This window comes from Strongylocentrotus purpuratus, unplaced genomic scaffold (assembly GCF_000002235.5).
Source record: "Strongylocentrotus purpuratus isolate Spur 01 unplaced genomic scaffold, Spur_5.0 spur5_scaffold_7, whole genome shotgun sequence".
Taxonomy (NCBI): domain Eukaryota; kingdom Metazoa; phylum Echinodermata; class Echinoidea; order Camarodonta; family Strongylocentrotidae; genus Strongylocentrotus; species Strongylocentrotus purpuratus.
The window spans coordinates 36,762,105-36,783,814 of NW_022145613.1; the positions used below are offsets into that span (position 1 = coordinate 36,762,105).

The window sequence follows — 21,710 nt, forward strand, 5'->3', positions numbered from 1 at the left end:
TGGGTGGTATATATATATATATATATATATATACATCCCTCCCCCTTCTTCCCTCTTCCTCTCTCTCTCTCTCTCTCTCTCCCCCCCCTCTCTCTCTCTCTCTCTCTCTCTCTCTCTCTCTCTCTCTCTCTATCTATATCTCCTTTCCAACTTTACAAACTAGAACAGGGCCCTATAGATGTAACATAAAAACCGACTTCAAGTCAATGGTAGAAAATCTATTGCACCTCCAACCTTTGCTGCAAGTATCATTGTACCTTGCCTTGCATTATATGTATCTACAACACGAATTAATTGTATGCTACTATTTATTGTAAAGTTACATTTGAAGGGGAAAAATTTGATTTGGGGGAGATTACATCATTATTGTAAGTCTTTATGCTACAGGGGTCTTGGAATCATGCAATGCGTTAATTTACCCTTTTCATTGAAAAGTCCGTTAGAAAGATATAGATAGACAATTGAAAGAGTTACATTTTCTGGCAAACAGCTTGTTCTTGAATATTGTGATAATGTTGTAGAAATTGCACCTAGAGAAATGTAATATATAGATATAACATTTTTTCTTCCTAACAATATCTAGGAACTAATACAAAAATGGGTGAGATGTATATAACTCTTTGTTAGAACATTGTGTTTTCATAAAATCCTTTTAACTCTTCTGAATTTCATGATAAATTCGCTCGCATGTTGACGATGTACCAGTCCTGTTGAGTACTTTTTTCTTCGTGGTGCTGATGTACAGTGGAAGACATACTCCTAAATCATTCCACAAGTATTTTCCGGAGTCAGTCGCGAGTGCCTTTCTCTACCCTAAGTAAATCATCTCAGGCGGCTGCAAGCTCTAAATCATCACAAAATCGAAACCCTCTTTACTCCCAATACCAAGTCTCTCTTTTTTAGTTTTGTTTCATACAGCTAATTCTAGGGAGAAACTCATAAAATCATGACGAGTATACTATAAGTCGCTGGCCTAGTTTAAAGAAGGAAAATATTACCGGAAGGGACTTGTTTTTTTTTATCTTGTTTACGATTGGAACAATAAAGGTAAAGAGATCTTGCTTGACTGGTTTGCATAGGCATGAAGCCACGACCATAAACTGGACAATCCATCGTCCTTAGACGCACCGATTCCAAAGGCTTTAGTTGAGAAGCAAGGACTCGTGGAGTAAAGCTAAGATAGTTGGGTTCTATCATCGAGATTTGGACTAGCTCGCATTGTCTACAGACATTGTGGACCAATACAGAGAATAGATGGGACTGGATTTGACTCGGAAGAAAATCAAAGAGATGTAATAGTTTCTCTCTCTAAAAAAAGGAGCAGACATTGATGACGTATCTGAGCGACAACATGAGAAGGTGAGAGGGTCCACCATGCAGACGGTGTCACATCAATAAGAGAAGGGAAATACTATTGTTCAAATCGCAAAGTCATCAGTGCTTCCAGCACCAGACACTGAAGACAGTTACTAAAACACCAAGATTCGACAAAGAAAGATATCGTTTTAAGGTCTAATAACAGTGCTCGTTTAGCCAACCAAGTCGTCTAGGGTTTATCACGATTTTTGTGTTAAATTGGGTAATCATTCTCCACGTGAGTGAACAAGACTGAAAGCTTTGGACTAGCATTCGCGATCTCGCTTGGCAAACTTTTAAGAAATTCTCAGAATCTCAAAGTTTCAGAGAGGGAAACCTTACGTGGTCTCCAACTTCCGATCATCTATTCAAAGTTTTCAGAATCTGTTGGGATTTAGTTTGTCCGTTTTTACTGAGAGGGTTTTCTCATCTATACAGCGTCTTATTCGTCTGCGATACCAACGTTTTGTTCGACGTCGCCTTCAACGTCGATTCCGCCAGGACTTTGTTTCAATTTTTTCATTGAGAAATACACTTTCCATTCACTCAGTACTCCTGTTGAGTGTGAAAATTACCTGCTTCTCAACGACATGGTGTAGTAAAGCTTCCATTGGGGGAAGGCCCGACAAAAGAACAAGCTTCAAATCGAGTACTTCGATAATACAAACTTATGCGGATGGATTCATCTATGTTTGGAAACAAAGCTGGAACGCGCTTCTTGCTGAACTGATTCTAAGAGATATTATCGTTCATCTCTAGAGATATAAGCTTGTGATGGTTCCATGAAAAAGTAAAAATAAGAAATTCTATCTCAGTTCCTTCGGTTCTTTTATCAATCTGGTGTCTGCATTATTGTTCACCGAATGATTTCTCGGAGGGTATTCTGTGAAAGAGGAGGGACTTGTTAATAGATCTGACAAAACAATATTCATGAAACAGTTATGCTCCAGTTTGAAGTAGCAACAAATTTCATATAACATCTTCTTTTCATCTCTACTGGCATTCTTGAAGATTCAGATCGTTGCTTAGAAAAAAACTTTTACAGGCCCCGGACAAAGGAAACACTTAACATTGTGCATCTTAAAGTTGTAGAGTTCCGTTTGTTCTATGTGGGTTCCATTGAACACATGTGAAACTTGGCACAGTGATATACTGATAGCGAGAAATTTGTTGCTCCTCCCCTCGTTTGTGGTAGTAGAATGGTGTTGATTGAAACGCAATACGAAACAAACTGTTATTTGAATTTTAAAAAATTGAATTACTTAGAATTTGGTAATAAATGCGTGCTTGCCTGGAGGGAATGATACTGGGATTGCAAAGCATTTCACCTTTCTCTTTTCCTGACTTTTTATGGAGTCATATCAAATCTGACGCTCACTTCTCTCAGTGGAAACAGCGAACGACGAGGGTTACATTTTTTTGTGCAAAACTACATTTTCTTGTTATATCGTCAACCCACTGTTAATTTTGATTAGTTTAACACGCTTTCCAATTAATTGCCTAAATTTCTGGCTCAATGTGTTCTAATTCTTTTGCTGAATCTTGTGGGATATTGCGTAGTGTGGTCAGTGCCTGCGAAGAAGTTTGACCACTTTGCAACCTTGATGCGTCACAGTCATAAACCGAAGCCATCATTCGATACAGTTTGCTTCAATGAACATAAAACACATTAATGGATTACTGAATGATGTGCAATGTATTCGTTACAATAAACTCTGAAAGGACGCGTAAGCACTGAATTGGCTTATCCGATTTCGACTCATTACGGCCGACAGAAAGGGAGAGAGGGGAGAGAAGATTGCAACAAACTTTAACATAGCCTATAGGGGAAAAAGGACAAGTAATAACGCCGTTCATAACTTTCTCATCGTAATTTGGTGGCGTCCCTTCCCGTTCAAAAAACCTAAATCTAATTCCAACCGCAAAAACCTCTAGGTGGTAAAAAGATCCCCATCAAGGTCCTTGTTTAACAAGGTCACAAAAAGAGCATCTTCCCCTTTGACCTTTAACCCCTACCCCTCATCTGAAAGAAAATAAAACAAAAAGAGAAAATATAGAAAAATTTCCACACCACCACGGGGTGTAACTAATTTTGGAGTGAAAGGACACCAGCATTTCTTCACTTTCTTTCCGAACGTTATCTTGTAACAAACTATATTACCAACACGTCGATGAGAGATCCTTTTTGATATTTTGGAGGGGTACCAACATTTTACGTTTGGCACCAATCGACATACCATGCAGCAACCGCGAGAAGGGTAGGACAAAGCTTGAAGATAAAGCGCAAAGTAGACAATTGGAGATTTGTGAAGCTCCTTATTAAATCGCTGGACGATATTTATTGGAGTATTACAAGATGGAGTGGACACGTTTAGCTATTGGTCTCGTCATCTTTCTCGTTCTACCACCCCACATCATTGGTCTTTGGTGGTAAGTTCACGTCTTCCTTCACCCTCAATTCCATTCATTTCAATTAAAAATGGTTTTTCAGGTAACATGCTGAATTGCATATGTATATACATGTTTAAAATAAAAACATTAACAATTCAAATTGCATAGCAACATGCAAATTAGTGAAAATGGAACTTATTTATTCTCTGGATGTCGACTTTTGTGATTAAATGTATACAAATATATTCTAGACGCATTGTATGTGCATAGGAGTCGAAGCACAAGTGATACAAACTATATTTTCTCATGATTTTACCCGATACACGCGTCACTCCTTCCGAATTGCTGAAGGCGGGAGTACAATTGAATTTCAATTATCTTTCAACACTCAAGTATAATATAGTATGTACGCATCGTCATAGAAGAATGACCCTAATAATAAGTACTTTCTTCAAGTAGTCTTGAAGCTATAGGACATGTTAAGTTTTCTTACCAGTCACACATGACTTTTGTATTTTCTTTATATACGACATACTCCTCTTGGAACACCAAAACATTTTATTTTTTATTTTGTTAGTTATTAATTTTGATAAAGACGATCACGTGGGTCGTAAGTTCGAAGCAGTAACATTTTAATAGCCATAAACATTATTTACCTTATGATTCGAAATTCGTCATCGGAAACAATATTCTCCTGAGGTCATTATAATGTCTCATGGAAGATAATAATTTCAAATAAACCCTTGTATATAAATTACAAAATTATAACAATGAAAACGATGTGTCATTTAATGCTTTATGCGATGGTATTCACTTCCTATTTAAACTTTTCTTCTTCCCTCTATAATCACTGAGATCTATTTCAGAGAAATGTAATTTTGATATGATCTGTGTCTCCACTGGTCTGTAGGACCTTTAAGCCCATTGATTTCCTTTCCCACGTGACTCAGTCAGTTAAGTGAAAGACATGATTTTGAAATATGGCGGTGAATAATATTTACTAATAGAATAGTGATGAGATATGGATTTCCATTTCCTACAATAGTTTAGACTTTCATGATAACTATTGAAAAGGATAAACATGGTGACCATTCGAAACCTACTCAATTTGATATTGTCGTTTTGTATTAGACCTTTGGGAGAAGGTCAAAATACGCTGAAATAGAAGGACAACAACTCCTCAACTCATGTTAAATTTATTTATTTATTTATTTCTGATATTTATAGAGGGTGGCACATATAAACAATTTGTTGGTCTTCCATGAGGCCCTGTTTAGCAATTAATTTTTAAAAAACACAGTCGTCCAGGCTAATAGTTTTGAAAAAAAGTACATACAGACCATGATCGTCGTGAATGATTGATGCAAAAGGCGGAATAATTATTTCATTACTATTAGCTATGTCTCGTATTCTCTTCATCTCTTCTTTTCTCCTTTTCTCTCTCTCTCTCTCTCTCTCTCTCTTTCTCTTTCTCTTTCTCTCTCCTCTCTATATTCCACCTCTCTCTTGCTCCCTTTCACTCTTGTCATCATTCCTTCTTTATTAACCCCTTTCACATCTCTTCCAATTCTGAAATTGTTTTCAAAACAGCATTAACAGACATTTTCTTTAAATCAACCTGCTGATGCCATTAATAATAATTAATAAAAATCTGATCGAAGCATATATATAAATGATATACAAAGGAACAGACAAAAGAAACTACTCTACACTCCTACGCGCATGTTGACAGAATATGATTATATTTCTTTGTCACCTAGAAAAAAGGAGCAAAAATTGTCGAAATTGAATTGCAATTTTATGAATAGGTGATGTTGAACTCATTATCGCTGAGTAATATGTCGGTCAAAGTGATTGTGATGTGATTGTTGCTCTAAATTGGCAACACTGACCGAGGAAATCCGTTTCTTAGGATAACCACGACTCTACTTTCCTTTATGATTATGATTAGAGTATTTGAGAGATGTGATTATTAATAGTTTCTTTGCAACATAATAACGATACCAAAGAATGTTTAGGTATACAAGAAAGTCTCCGCTTTGATTCATGTTGAACTAATGTAACTAAAATTTCAAGAGAAAATTTGAAGTCGTTGAATGGAGCATGCATCGATCTTTCAATGCTCTAAAATAACGCTAGGAAGTTTCAGACAGGTTTCATTATCTTCATGATGATGATAGTAGTACTGTACTGAAGTTTGCATCGGTTGGTTTTAATTGTTCATTTTTCAAATGTGAGAAGACAGAGCTAGCAAACAAACAAAATTGGCCATTATTACCTAAAATGTCATGTTGAAAAACATATATTCGGTGTGTTTTAGTCTTATCATAGATACAACAATATTTATTGTCCTCTTTTCAACTCTTTTGGTGGATGAACAGTTTACATTACTTATTGATACATCGTATGCCGCATAATATAATTCAGCATCTCTTTTATGATATTAAACAGGAATTCCCCGTTTTACACGCACAGCCAGATTGTAAGTCCGAGCTGCTAAGTTTTGGGAAAGTGTGAGGGAGGTTGCTATTCTTATTGGTGGCTTGTATCACCTTAATGTATCAAATTGTAAAGCATTGTCAGGTATGCCTATACATCTTCATTACTTGGTAACATTATATCACATGCTAACATTCGGACTATCACGGTCGACGGCATGAAAGATAGATCCCGCATTCCTGCCCGTCTCCACACCAAAACGTTGATGATTTTCAAAGCTAATCATCACCCCTGGGCATTTATTTTCCATTATAATATGATCCAACCAAGCACCTACTCACAAAGAAGAAGCAAGGCCGTAATCTTACCTTTAAACCACCCATACGCACGCTGGAAGTTCAAGTTCAAAAACTTCGGCGTTTGTGTGTGTGATAAAGTCCTACTCCAGCCGAAAGGAAAAAAACTACTGCTAAACCACTGAAACAGGTTAACCGTACACGGTGGACGGCTCGCCCCGAGTCATTTGTCACTTTTTACAAAATGGGAGAGTGATTTTGAGGAGTGAGAGTTGACATTTGCTAATATTTTTGAAAAGGTATCGTTTTCATTGTGCCCCGGTCCTTTCTTGGCATTCTCTAGTCCTGATTTCCCCCTTTGTTAGGAACGGCCTCTTTATGACGTTGGGGGTAATTGAGAAAAAAAATTATGCCTCTCCATTTTTGAGCAGTCGTTTTACATTCAGGGAGGTGTGAGAACCCCCAAGTAATAATCAAAAATGAACCACCGTGTCTTTATGATAGGGGTTAAAGGTCTCCAAGAGTGGAATTGGTTCCATTTCATCACAAATCCGCAACAAAGTAATCTTTCTCGAAGGAATTCACATCCAAATCTTTGTTCGTTTCTAAATCGAACGCGAAGTTATGGTTGTAACAACTGTTATGAAAATATATCGTTTTACAAGTATAATCAACTTAGAAAATAAGTATTACATAATATCATGAAATCTGTGGGTGGTATAGGGAAATATGGAAATGCTATGATTACGCAATACGAATGATACTTGGCTACAACTATAGTGTTCTTCACAAAGACACATTTTACATTTTACTAGAGTAAAATACAAATATTCTGATGGAGTAACTCATGCATAATGAAATAAAGATCCTTTGTACTTTAGCAAGACTTAGTTGACATAAAACTTGTTTAAAACAACCGTCACAGATTGGACAAAACTGCCCATAGCCAATAAAATATAAGGATTTTAGTAGCTTATCAATTTTCATATACTGTTAGCGATAAAAAGATTGATGAAATATGGCCCATTTCGTAAATGCAAAAGTAATCACTTTTTTTTTTTTATTGTAATCGACACACGTGTCCTAATTCTCTACGTAGTCCTGTAACTGCTCCGAGAATGACTTTATGTAGAGGCAATAGGGAGGGCATAAATTACGTAACCGTCGAAAATTGTGATTGCTTTCTCAAAGTGACTCATGACTTTTGAAAGGCTGTGAATATGTCATTAAAGAGATAATTCGTCCATGAGTAATTAACAGCTCATCGAAGACGGGACAAGCGGCTCGTTTATAGTCCCGTTTTACGACACCCCTCTTCATTGTTTCCGAGCATCCAGCAGCCAATTTGTGGTCATTAAAACGTCGTGAAAAAAATAGGAAGAGGGGAATAGGACTAGGAGCATCTTTCCTGCTTCTCAACTTCTCGTTCTTTCTTGCCTGCTCATCCGATATATATAATAGTCACAGCGAAGAAATATTTTGCAAACCATCTTAGACTGCCTTGCTTTTCCCGTAGTTACTGTATATTATGATATCAATATGAAGTTTTATCTAAGGTCATAATATGCTTGTAATATTTAAAATTAATTATTTTAATTACGTTTTATTTCTTGTATTTTTCATATGTTGTGGTATCTTGATTTCTCCTGTCTGTTTCTTATTAATGTATTCAATATTTTTTTATTTATTTATTTTTTACTAATGTTGATAAGCTCATTTAAAAGAAAAATAGGACCAAGATGTAAACTAGTGAATAGAAACTGATCTTGTTATCTGAATAAACATATTTGAATAAATAAATAAATTAATAAGATTTAACTTAGAAACCATCTTAGATTAATAAAAAAAAAAGACTTGTCAGCCCTTTCAATCTTTTAAGATGAAAAGAAGAAGGTGAGTGTTAGGGTTACTGAATAAAATCTTCATGTGCAATAGCAAAAACGCTTGCTTCAGATCTAATGACCGGGCACAAGTTGTGTTCTAATACAAAAACATGTAATTACAGCTTAACTGTAAGACTATTATTTAACAGCAATAACTTCCGCACTTGCAGCATTAAGAAATATGTTTGCCCAGTTTCAACGGTATTGATTATCATTATTGGAGTATGGCATCAAGGAAAATAGACTTCTTCGACTGCCCCTTTTGAAAAAGAATTTCCTAATTTTAGATTGGGATAGGGAGAATGGGAGGATTATGTAACTTCCTTGCGATACACACGTCAGATCTTTTGTTTGTAAAACTGGTTTTATGGTGGTCATTTGGGAAGAGACAAGTATGGAATGTCAAACATTGATGGTCAATGTCATTAAGGCCGGGCAAGAGAATACACATGTGGAGATTTTATTTGAAGTAACACAATTCAACGGGCACTATGCGCTTGTCCTCGTAATATAATCCATGATGATAATCGGAACTGATGATGGCACAGAGGTTCAAGCACATTATTCGTAAATTGTTAAAATGCCAATTTCCCAAATTCACCCTAAGTAATCATAAAATTAAAATCTGGGAAAAAGATTGCCATTGGCATAATAACAGGGAAGGAGCTGAAAAAGAATAATTAAATTCAAAGGATTAAAGTGAAATGTTATTTGTAATTTGTAGATAACATACACATTCAAAAAGGTTTTGGGTTACTTCTATAAAAACTTTAAAAACATATGTGTTTAATAAAGAACAATCTTAGTATCTTTCAGATCGTATTTCAAATGTATTACCTCCTCTGTCTCTCGTTATCTATTTCCTTCAGGGCTGTAGGAAGTCCATTGAACTTCGACCCTAATCGAATCTGTCGACGATCACGGAAGCTCCGTGGTAGCAGCAAGCAGCGAGACATCTGCCTCCGTGAACCCGAGATCGTCCAGGAGGTCGTACGTGGAACGAAGCTCGGGATGTTGGAATGTCAGTTCCAGCTGAGGCATCATCGATGGAATTGTACCACCATGCACAACTCTTTCATCAAAGTCATTAGACATGGTGAGTGACGACCATTTCAGTTTAATTTTCCTATGATGCGATCACAAAGACTTTCGAGAAATCAATTCAAGGGGAATGTCCATAACTTCTTGTATTTCCAATCGAAACCAAGTTTAGATTACGTAATACGTTATTGAAATGTTCGGATATTTCAACAGGTGATGTACAATCCTATGAAATTGCCTTTTCTAAAATAGGCCTATATTATTTGGGATCATGTTCTATCTGTTTTCTTAAAAGATATCACGTTAACAATAACAATTATAATGATGATAGAAATCATAAAGAATGATTATGATAATAATGATATAAGGTCTCAACATGCTTAACAGTAGTATCGTGGTCATAGGATTCCTTCTCGCAAACAATGTGTGCACCATCTCTAATCTATGTGGAATAATCTTACCATCATGACCGTGATGTTACAGGGCTTTAGTGATCCTCCAAGCTACCAGATTTCTTACTGATTATATACGTAAGGCGACAATTTTACATATACCTTCTTTAAAAAATAGTTGTGTGGTGAAAATAAACATAGATTTTTCATCAATTTCCTTCGACAGCTATACTTATATATACCACAACCTACTCTCGTTAAGATCATCATCCGTGAAATGACGTCATTCTGTTAAGCCATTGCTTGCCATTGTGGTCTAATTTTCAATCTGTAATTATTATAGTCTCTCTCTTTATCCATCTACATCATTTTCTAGCTATCTATTCACCTATCTATCTATTCATTTATCCATCTATATCTATCTATCTATCAATCTATCTATCTATCTATCTATCTATCTATCTATCTATCTACCAACCTACCTATCTATCTACCAATCTATCTATCTATCTATCTATCTATCTATCTATCTACCAACCTACCTATCTATCTACCAATCTATGTATCTATCTATTATCTATCTATCTGTCTGTCCATACCATCCATCTATCTATTTATCAGTCCATCCATCCATCTATCTATCTATTTATATATCTACATAAGTATCTAATCCCAGTTACTTCTGTTATATCTATTTCACGAACTCTCTGACAGGCATTGCTCAAAAGATCAAATTCCATACACAATTTTCATCGATGTTGCATAAAAAAGGCCCTGTATAAGATCTTGTTTGAGAACATAAAACGTATAAAGCTTCAAACCATGTTCGAAATATGTTAGGTATCATTCGTCTCGTAACCATGACTACCATAATTTCTGCGTCGTCATATTTTGGGTATAGGGCAGTCTGTGGCACCAGTGCCAGCTGACGTTCATGCGTAAAAGTTCTACGAAGAAATACCGCATTCACCGAACAAAGCATTGGTAGATTTATTGTTCCGCTCCCCAACGCTTGCAAAATGGCAATGATTTAATATGTTGATAACTCGAACAACTTTTTCCCTCCTGGCTAAGGTTTTGGTTGGTCATGGAAAATATGGGTCACTGACATCGAAGAATCTTTAGACCCGAATTCGTGTCTGGGCTGACCCACCAGTTTTCGGTAGGATTAGCTTTTAGAAGGCATTAAAGATAAACGAGAAGAATTTGCGAGCCTGAAAGTTTTTGGGAAGATTTCGACACAATCCTGTTTTGATAGCTCACTCGATCAGGTATCCTCTCTTACCTCTCTTTCTGTCTATCCCTGTCCTGTAATTCACCAGGATGACATGGCATTCCACAGTTATACTTTATTAAGCTCTCCAAATATACACACAGTTCCTTTTTCTCACCAGAATTTGCCTTTCTTACCTCAGCGCTGTGGAATTTCATAACTACATAAAGAGAGAGAGATGGATGTAAAAATGACGACCATATACTGTATCCTTTACAGTTATTGGTTTAAGAAACAGATCACGTCACGCTATTGTAAAGATCGTGATGATTTGTAATGCTCGTATATTTTCCATTTTTGCAGCTTAAACGACCTAGACAGTGCTTAGGTTTATATGTATAATGTATTTGATACATTTTCTCTGGTGATACCCACAATCTCTTGATTTCCTGGAAAGCGCATGCAGAAATGTCCTATATTCTTAAGATAAATTTGTTGTTAAATTTTTCCATCATCTTGCCCTTTATTCTCTTTGTTTTATTTCCCTCATTTCGTTCCCTTTTATTTGCCTTCATCATACAATTTTCTTCTTTCGTCTCTTTCTCATTATTATTTTTATATTCCTGGGACCTGTCTTATAAAAAGTACGATTGGTATAAATCACAACTATGTACATATGAGACAGGGGACTACAAACTTGCGATTGATTAGAGGACTTGCGATTGATCCGGATCAATCGGAACTTTATATGAGAACGGGCCCCGCTCTTTCTATTTTACTTTCTTTTTCCTCTTCTCCTTCTCTTCTTGCTCTTCCTAAGCTGTCTCCAATCTTCCACTTCTCTATTCTCTTCATTCTCTCCTCCTTCGTCTCTCTTCCCTCCCCTCCTCCTCCTCCCCCTCCTCCTTCATCACACCTCCTCCATCTACCTCCTCCTCCCACCTCCTCCCTGCCCCTTCTTCTGTCATCCCTTCTCATCCTCATGCCTCTTCGTACCGCCTGATCTTTTATAGACGGTCTTCTATAATATCCCTACACTTTAGATAAAGAGAATATCGCTCTGCAAAGTGTTTTCGAACTGTTCAACCCCGGTCTTTCCCCCATGAACCATGTCCTCAACCCTATACCTTATGGAGTGTATCATAATTTACAGGACATTGTCAGTGACGCCAGTTAAAAACTAACAACATTCATCATATGTCACGTATTTCAATGACAACTCCCACGCGACTCTCAATCATCTCCACCAGAATTTATGATCTCGGTTCTTCGTCATCTTCCACGTCCATTTAATCGGTTTTTATTTCCTCCGTTAGACGCTCCCATTTTCTTTGAATTATAATTTATTGCCTATAACAACAACAAATTACTTCGAATTATTAAACTAACAAGGTTTTTGTTTGAATTTCTTTCTCCTCTGTGTTTTATTTTTATTTCTATGCTGTCTGTATTCATTTTGTTTAGCTGTATTATGTTTTAAATATTGATTGCATCCTTGTTCTTCATAACTCATTAATCTATCTGTTCATCTTCATCCTTATTTTCTTGTTAAACTGAATTCTTCTCTGATCATTCTATAATTATGTGCACAATTCATCTTCTGTGTTTTTTTATTTTTTTTAATTGTAAACGATTATTTCCTTGAAGTACCTAATATTTACTTTACGAAGTTCATCTAACAATATCACAATAATCTCATTATTATTATTCAAATGAATAACATTTCACTGGATATTGTCATTTTAAGGCCAATTTGGCCTTTAAAACGAAAACCGGATTCTTCTCCAAACTTTCGTCGTTTATAGACACACGCAGTACGTGAGGATGGCGTCTCTCCGTATATCTAGTGTCCAGACAAAACTTAAGCTTCTATGACAATCCGTAAATTATTTTGACAAGCGCAAAAAGGTAGTGCGTCAAGAATTTGTAAATCATCGTTTTTTAGGGACTCTGGGTTGACAGATTTAAGGATGAAGCGTTTTAAGCCATGAACCCACCTAGAAGAAACTTAAATGGACACAATTCCTGGATATACCGGTTTAGCCATGAACTGTTTCAGTGAATAAGAATATAGAAGAAAAAAGAAGGGAAAATGTAAATATGGGAAGTAATGTGATATGAGAGCAAGACAGCGAGAGAGAGAGAGAGAGAGAGAGAGAGAGAGAGAGAGAGAGAGAGAGAGAGAAAGATAGAGAGAGAGAGAGAGAGAGAGGGAAGAGAGAGAGAGAGAGAGAGAGAGAGAGAGAGAGAGAGAGAGAGCGAGCGAGATATATAGTGTGGGGGAGAAAGAGAGTATCAGGGAAGTTATTAGGTATAAATATACATTTACTTATTATTAAAAACACTTTTGAAGTATTTATAAGTAAGTAGGCTACAGTGTAAAAAAGCCCGACACCATTTGTCTTTTTTGCAATATCATTGATTCATCTCGTCATATTTTGTTAGAGAGAGAGAGAGAAAGAGAGAGAGAGAGAGAGAGAGAGAGAGAGAGAGAGAGGGGGAGGGGGTCAGTCAGTCAGTCGGTCAGTTCAAGACAAACAGACAGAAGTAGAGTGATATATGAGATAACAACGGAAAAAAAGAAAGAACATTACAATGTATAAATTAAATTACATAAGATTTAAATTTTATGGTCGAAATACATCATGAGTCATGACAGTCTCGCACACTTTTCACATACCGATGACATTAATGAGTTGATGGTATACTTACATTTAATAAGTTTAAATGACTATTATCCGATTATGGTTCGGTGGATGCCTGTATCTAAAGCAAGGCTAAACTGCAATTGAAAGCATTGGCGTAGCTTGGGTCTAGCCATTGTAGGGGGGTACCGTCAGGATGGGATGAGGTAGGGGCGGGGCGGAACCGTTCTTATTCTGTACATGAAATGCAAATTTAAAAAGATATCATACTTAGTCCATATTTGTCCTCCCTATTTCCATTTCTCTCTCTTTTCTCAACTTTTTTTCTTCTTCTCCCTTTCGTTATTCGGTAGGGGCATTTGCCCCCGTGTCCCCAGCAACTACGCCACTGTTTAAAATGAACGCAGTGAGACGACGACGATAAGAAAGGAAAAGTTTGTAAAAAGAAATTGATAGAGCTGTCCCGTGGGAACGTCTAATCACCCATGGAATGAGATGATCTCATAAAATGAAGCTCTAAACATTTCGGTAAATAGATACAAGATAATAATAGGGAAACCACTAACAAAGGATAGAGGAAGATATAGTCATGGTGTCTTTTAGATCTAGAACTAAAGGAAAGTCTTGATGACGTGTAGAAGGGGCACGATGGGGCTACTCTGAGACGTATAATAATGATGAGGGGAAAAAAATGGGCCGATCAATCTCGTAGCTTTGAGGGCACGTTCCTCCCCGCCTATGAGATGGGCGGAAAAGGGGAGAAAGAGAGAACGTGACAGAGATTGAGAGAAGCAAAAGGGGAGTAGACAAGGGGAGCTTGAAGAAAGAAAAGAAATCGCAGAACCCCTCTCTTACACACTTCCCAATCGGTTGCTTTGCTCTCTTGCATTTCATCCATATACCAATGCTCGCTTCCCCCACCCTCGGCGGGTAGTGGTAATTCAGCCAGAATATGTCTACAAAGCAGGAAGTAACGGTTAGATTTAGTTGTAAATGAATCGGTATTTAATGATAACAGTATCAATGCTCGTACTGTTTAGGAGCACTCTCCAGCTGCAATTAAAACTGATCAATGCAAGTGACCATGTTGACAGTGTATTACATCATTACACAGATTACTAGATTCAGTTAAGTCTCCGAACTTGTGATGGACAAAATAGACGGGAGTCAAGATAAAGGTCAAACGAGGTGATTTCAAGTTAGACCTACAATAAAGCAATAACAATGTAAAGTATCACGATTTATTAGAGATGGTAAAGTTAATGAATGATAGATCTCTAGAAAATTAATAGGAAGGATGTTTTCAAAGATATATTGTCTAGACATGTATTGTGTATAAATCCTCAAATAAACAAAAATAAGAGTGACCAATTTAGTTCCTTCATACTTTGCGTTCGAGAATGTATCAATTCGAGCTTAAATGACTCAAAGGGGATTACGTTTTGTTGTAAAATAAGGCTTGAGCGATAAAGCGAGATACTCGGTAAAATGTACTCTACCGGGTTGAGGAGCTGAATGGATGGCAGCGTAAACATGGTGAAACGTTTGGTTGTACGAAGGTTAAACCGTTTTGCGCGTTTATCTAATCCAATAAATGGAATTAATGTCATCTTTCTGTGAGAACGTTACCAGTTGGGTTGTTCTTGTATTCTTATTTGGCATCAACAATTATAGAAAGACATGCAGAGGAAGTTGAAAGGGACAGGTGAAAAATTCGATTTATTGTGAGAAAAAAAGAAAGATTAATCATTCACAGTACAACAAGAACAGATGGGGTTCTAGACGACAATAAGTCTTTTTCTTCAAAGATAGAACAGTTACCATGTTGTGTCGTCATCTTTCCTTTCGAGGCTCAGACACAAATGAGAAGGAAAAATACATTTATCAAGTTTCACAAGAATGACCGTCTTGTTTGTATCAATGATTTCTGGACAAGACATGATCTTTGTTGTAAGAAATAATGAGTTATCATTAATCAAGATTTTGACATGGCTCTCTCTATCTCTGAAATGTCATTAATGCTTTTGCCCTTCTATCAGGTCTTCACATCGGCTTAGACAGTTTCAATTCTCGCTTTGTTGAGATGTTTAAATTGATTATATTCTTTGTCATAGAAGGTGTGGTCGTGGGGATTAGTTCATTATGAAAATCTCAGAAACGATGTGGCGTTTATTAAAGCCTTCTCCCCCTCTCTCTCTCTCTCTCTCTCTCTCTCTCTCTCTCTCTCTCTCAGTTTCTGTTCTCTCTCTCTCTCTCTCTCTCTCTCTCTCTCTCTCTCTCTCTCTCTCTCTCTCTCTCTCTCCGTCTCTGTTCTGTCTCTCTGTCTTTGTTTGAGACAAAAGATCTTCTATGAATATGATCTAAACTGTATTGTATCATAAAAGACTTTAATGCATGAGCGATGCCATAATATTTTTCAACGGGAGCGGATGATGGACCAACACGCCTCCAAAATAATGACACTTTTTTAGCTAGAAGATCTCAGAGATCAAAATAGTTTTCTTATATTCGCCAAATAAATGAGCAAAGATGGAATGTTTCATAATCATGAGTACAGAATGGGCCTGTATGGTTATTTTCCCCTGATTTATCGAACTCCGTGTGTAATAGCTTATTGGCGTTCAAGATACTCTATGTGGTAGTGTGGAACACGGGAGGAAAATGGGCCACTGTTATAGACCTACTCAGAGTCCATGGTTATATCAGGGTCTTGTTGATAGATCCCATGTTGTAATTAAGACCACAATTTGTGTTTCGGGGACCACAATGCTAATTAATGGATTAAAGTCACTTTGGGGGGTGTGAATTCTTACTGTCACCACTCGTCTGTGGTTTCGTTAAAACATTATAGCAGAAAATGAATGTGAAACGATGGAGAACGTGATAAAAAATAATGTTGACCTAGGTTGGAACATCTATAGATTACCGAAAGATAAGTTTGATTTTCATTTTTCTGTGGATTTTGTTTAAAAGGAGTAAGAGGTGGGTGTAGGGGCATGGGGGTTAGGATCAAGCAGGACATGATGGAGTATAGTTTAGTGGGAAAAACAGAGAAGCAAACGAACATAAAATGGGCGAAGGCGTCGACAACAGAGAGTACGTGGGGAAGGCCAAGGCAAGTTATATAATTATGTCACCAAATAGAAGGATATAAAATAATATTATGAATTGAACTGAGAAAAAAGAGGGAAATTGTATTATAGAATTATGAACATGAATGGACATAATTTTTTATACCATTTCAATTTACTTGATATTTTATCTGGTCCAGACTCTAGTAATCAGATGTACATGTACTAGAATTTAGATGTGGTCGATATGTAAACTGAAATGAGATGATGGCAATGGGTGACAAGCTAGCTATTTTTTATTTAAGAGAGAAGGCGATATATCATATTGGTTATTTTAGGGGTTTGGGTTTAGTTTTCATTCACATAAAAAGGTATGTTTACTCTAAGGCCAAGTTGAAAAGGGCATACATCAAGCATCGACTTGCCTCACTGTGAGACCGATGGTGCGAGAGCGAGAAAAATGGGGAAATGAAAAAGATAAAATAAGGGACCGCAGTCTTTCAGGTAAGAGGATTGGATGGAAGAGTGATTGGAGATGAAAAGTTATCACATGGCGAAAGCAAAGTTAAGATGGAGAATACGAGGAGAAGAACAAAGAAGGAAGAGTAGGAGAGTGTGTGAGAAAGAAAAGAATTCACCGTTTTTCTCATCATTCTGTGGTTGTCATCACCCAAGTTGGAGCAAATCCCAATCACTAATCGGTGCGAGGGTGTGTAGGTCAACGAGTTGTCACTCTGATTTTGAGTGTTACGCAGAAAATGTTTCAATTACGACATCGATGGATGGACAAAAAGTGCAATGCCCCTCTCATTTGTTTCTCCCTCTCTTATTTCTCGTAACGTTTAGACCTGTCAACGATGAGGGCCAGTGAGAGAATAAAAGTTATTTTCCGATGTGTTCAAATATGTTTTGGATTCTTGTGTTGAATATTCAGATATAAGAGCAGCTTTTTTAAACACCACACAACTATCTACCTTTTCCATGGAGGAAATTATTTAACTTAAATCAAATTCCATTTTTACCTTCCTAATTTTTCAGATACGAGACAGACAGCATTCGTGAACGCGATCACCACAGCGGGGGTAACCTACGCGGCAACCCAGGCCTGCAGTATGGGCAAGCTACACCAGTGCGGTTGCGCCAACCTACCGAGTGGGCGGAACGAACTGGATACCAACGAAGCCTGGGTGTGGGGAGGGTGTGGTGATAACGTCGAGTATGGATACACCAAGTCCAAGGAGTTCGTCGATGCACACATGAAGCGAAGGAGCGATATAGGAACGCTGGTGACTTTGCATAACAACGAGGCTGGAAGATTGGTAGGAATAGTTTTACAGTTGGGCTACTCCCCCAAGCCCCCCCCCCCCACACACACACACCTTACTATAGAGATTAAGAGAGATTTTGTCACACGGTAAACGATCTTTCAGCAAATATGAGCCTACTCTTCATGATAAGCCCCTCTCAAAGTTTGACGTCGTTGCACCAATCCGGTCGGTGACCAAAATACTTTAGTGGCATTGGCGTTTATGCAAAAACTACGCTTTGAGAATTAAGTTGAATATATTTTATTTTAATAAATAAAAGAAAAATATTATACTAAAAATGTATGAATTCACTTTCATCATGTTAATTCATAGTGCTCATGTTTTTGTGATTAGCTCAATCAATAATTTCATCATCATTACCTTGATCAATCGACAGTTATAACAAAAATAAGCTTATCAAAGAGAAGTGTCATTAATCACAAAGAAGATGAATATCGCATCGATTCGGGTTTATTTGTAATATCAAAATAAGAACCATTACCTAAATTCATACTTCATTTCGATAGACGGTAAGGTCTACCAAAATGGGAAAAAGTTGAATGTGTCACTTGGCCACGATTTCACGGTGCAGACGATTTATGGCGACATTTCACGGTCCGTCGACATGTTTGTGTAAAGTTAGCGACGCCATCGAAATTGAGATGAAAATATATCCATGGCCTGACCTCAAAAACTTCACAGCGTTCAGACACAACGCTGCTTCCGATATTGGTCCCCCCCCCCCCGTTTCGGTCGCACTTATATTCTTGCGATAACTGCTCCGCATTCATTTCCCTGAACTATCTGAATTCCCACCCTCAACTCGGGAACAGAACCTGTGTACTATTTTCATCCTAACCCTAAAATAAACAACAACAAATTCAGTTGCAACCCTAACCATATAATGTTTGACGACATAAAGCTCGGAGAAAATGATTGGGTCACCACCCCGCCCCCACCCCTATTTCATCACATCTCTTTTGATGTCGTCTTATTATTCACGTGGCGGCATTATTCCATGTTTTATAGGACTAGCTCTTCATGACTTTGATTGTAATCATATTTAAATTGGTATTTCAAGAAAATCACAGTTTCTTTACTTATAAAGTGTTTTTACATTATTATAATTATTAAGACCAAAATCACTGAAAAACCACATCTTGAAAAGTAAATGCAATGACCGCTATCCGCATTTCTGTTACTTTTCTTTATCCTTCAAAATCTTGTTTTTAATTTTAGTTATTTTAGACCCCTTAATTTGCATACAACATATCCAAAACCTGTCTGTTATGAAAATAGTACCAAACAGTAAAAATATGTCTAGTAACCTTAAATTTCAGATTTTCTACATTTTTTCAAATGCTGTTCTCAATCAGTTTATTATTTAAATGATGTCTAAGAGCCTAAAAGTTGTATGAATATGCTGCTTTATGATGTTGTGGATGTGTTCGCATATGTATGTTGTGTTTTGGGTTAAGCAGTGAGGGGGGGGGGGGTCCAGGTGATGAGCGAGTAACTTGGGGCACTAAATTAAAAATAAAGAGCTTCAGGCCTGTCAATGTGACACGCTCATGAATAGATTGCGTCGTAAATTTTCAGGAAATTTATTTGAAGCTGCCAATCGACTTCTCCAGTAAAATCTTAGAAATAGAACCGGCGAACTCTCTAATAGGGAAGGCCGTCGCGATTAGGTAGACAGGATGGATGTTTAAGAATGGCTTGATGAGGTTATTGGGTCATTTATCTTTTTGAACACTATTCTTCACCTTTCATTCTCTGTCTCTTTGATATTTCTCATGAAATAACATTTTAGTCTATGTATTCTTGTTTTCCTTTTCGCTCTTCCCATTCACAGTCCATCGCCAAGCACATGCGACGTGAATGTAAATGCCATGGCCTTTCGGGCTCCTGTACTCTCAAGACCTGCTGGAAGAAAATGCCAACATTTCGTGACGTCGGCAACCGCCTCAAATCCTATTTCGACGGCGCCGTCAAAGTCACCGGCGGCAACAGCGGCGAGAATCTCATCCCCGAAGACGAAACGGTCAAACAGCCCACCATCAAAGACCTGGTCTATTCCATGGAGTCCCACGACTTCTGCGAGCCTGATCGTAAATCGGGTTCGCTCGGCACCGAAGGGCGACGATGTAACAGCACATCAATGGACGTCGGAGGATGCGACATCATGTGTTGTGGAAGAGGATACCACGAAGTGCTGGCGGAGAAGCGCGAGAATTGCAGGTGTCGGTTTCACTGGTGCTGCGTCGTCAACTGCGAAACGTGTAGAATAGTTCAAACGATACAGACTTGTAATGGATACAATCTCGGGTGACACCTATCTCTGAAACTCTTTACAAAGACATTAAAAAGATGAACAATCAGTCCATATTGCAAATCATATAGGATTGTCTTACATGACTATACTATTCCTTATTAACGTTATCTTCCTTTCAACGTACATGTATGTCCATGTGGTGGCCATAGTGTAGATCGTCTTATCATGCATCGTAGTTCTTTTGCTGTGATTGATAAAGCAATAACATTCATCGTTATAAATCATGATTAAAAGGTTTTATATTAAGGATATATTGACTGCTTTGAGAGGCATAGTGGTTTCTATAGGGTCAAGGGAAACTCACAACCTGCTATGACCCCAAGGCGCTTGCGCCGCGGGGTCATAGCAGGTTGTGAGTTTCCCGAGACCCTATAGAAACCACTATGCCTCGAATATTAAAAGCAGTCAATATATATTTTATATACCGAAAAAAGGAAAATGTTGACTCACCCATTTAGGTTTCCATCTCTTTGAAGTCATGAATATTAACACCAACAATAACTTGTGTACAGGATGATATCACCAACAAGCTGTGCTCCAGTAGAACAGTAGAACATGAACAGTAACTTTATAAATTCACAAATTCGCAACATATTTACACAGACTGATTTTGCGATCGAGACTAGTACACAAAATGGCGATCGTCGTCTGCGCTGCGTGGATTGGTAGATTCGTCGCCTGAATGCAGCGACCAAAATCGAATTGCACTCAAACACCGTTAACGGTATTGCGCATCGGTCATCGCACAAAACAAACTTATACGGTTACACGTAAACCAAAATGGGGATCGCAGCAAAATGACGTCACGTTTCACAGCCATGGAAAAAGTGCTATGAAAATGGATATAAACCGGTAGAGCCGGGAAAAATGACTATGAATTTCAATTAGCGGGCATGGTTAAGAACATGACTGCATTTTCAACCAATCAGAAGACAGGATTAGTAAAGAATCTTAAAATGAGGTATATAACATTATTTATTGCCAAGTATATACGCTCGATGATTGTTCTGCATGGGCGCAATCGTCCCTTTCTAATCTACAAGTTGAGAGCCACATATTGGTTCCATTGTATAAAGAGACAACTTATAGGCCTCAGCTCAACTCAACAATTATCATAAGGAAAAATAAGTGGCTCTTCATTTTGATTTTAGTATACACCAGAATAATACGATAATATAAATCTTATTTATACGTGTAAAATTATGAAAGATTACAGGTTTATGGATTACATGGAAACATTAAATGCGAGGAAGAATCGACCGGTTTCATAAAGTAGCAAATAGGACAAAATTTCAAATTACACATCATAAGATTCAAAGGAATGCTGTATTTCTGTGACCG

General features: G+C 37.4%; 1 protein-coding gene across 1 annotated transcript; it reads left to right on the forward strand.

Moving 5' to 3' along the window:
* The first annotated feature begins 1,016 nt into the window (after nucleotides 1–1,016).
* Nucleotides 1,017–20,667, forward strand: LOC585147 (protein Wnt-6). The gene is made up of 4 exons (XM_784984.5): nucleotides 1,017–3,786; nucleotides 9,235–9,461; nucleotides 17,766–18,046; nucleotides 19,890–20,667. Exons 1-4 carry the CDS (start codon nucleotides 3,713–3,715, stop codon nucleotides 20,364–20,366), a joined length of 1,059 nt encoding a protein of 352 aa, XP_790077.1. The 5' UTR covers nucleotides 1,017–3,712; the 3' UTR covers nucleotides 20,367–20,667.
* Nucleotides 20,668–21,710: the final 1,043 nt, after the last annotated feature.

Excerpts from the sequence above, each read along its gene's own strand:
- LOC585147 (XM_784984.5), top strand. The coding sequence starts at position 3,713 with ATGGAGTGGACACGTTTAGCTATTGGTCTCGTCATCTTTCTCGTTCTA. Across the intron at positions 3,787-9,234 it reads CACATCATTGGTCTTTGGTG|GGCTGTAGGAAGTCCATTGA; the intron begins GTAAGTTCACGT and ends TATTTCCTTCAG. Across the intron at positions 9,462-17,765 it reads CATCAAAGTCATTAGACATG|ATACGAGACAGACAGCATTC; the intron begins GTGAGTGACGAC and ends CTAATTTTTCAG.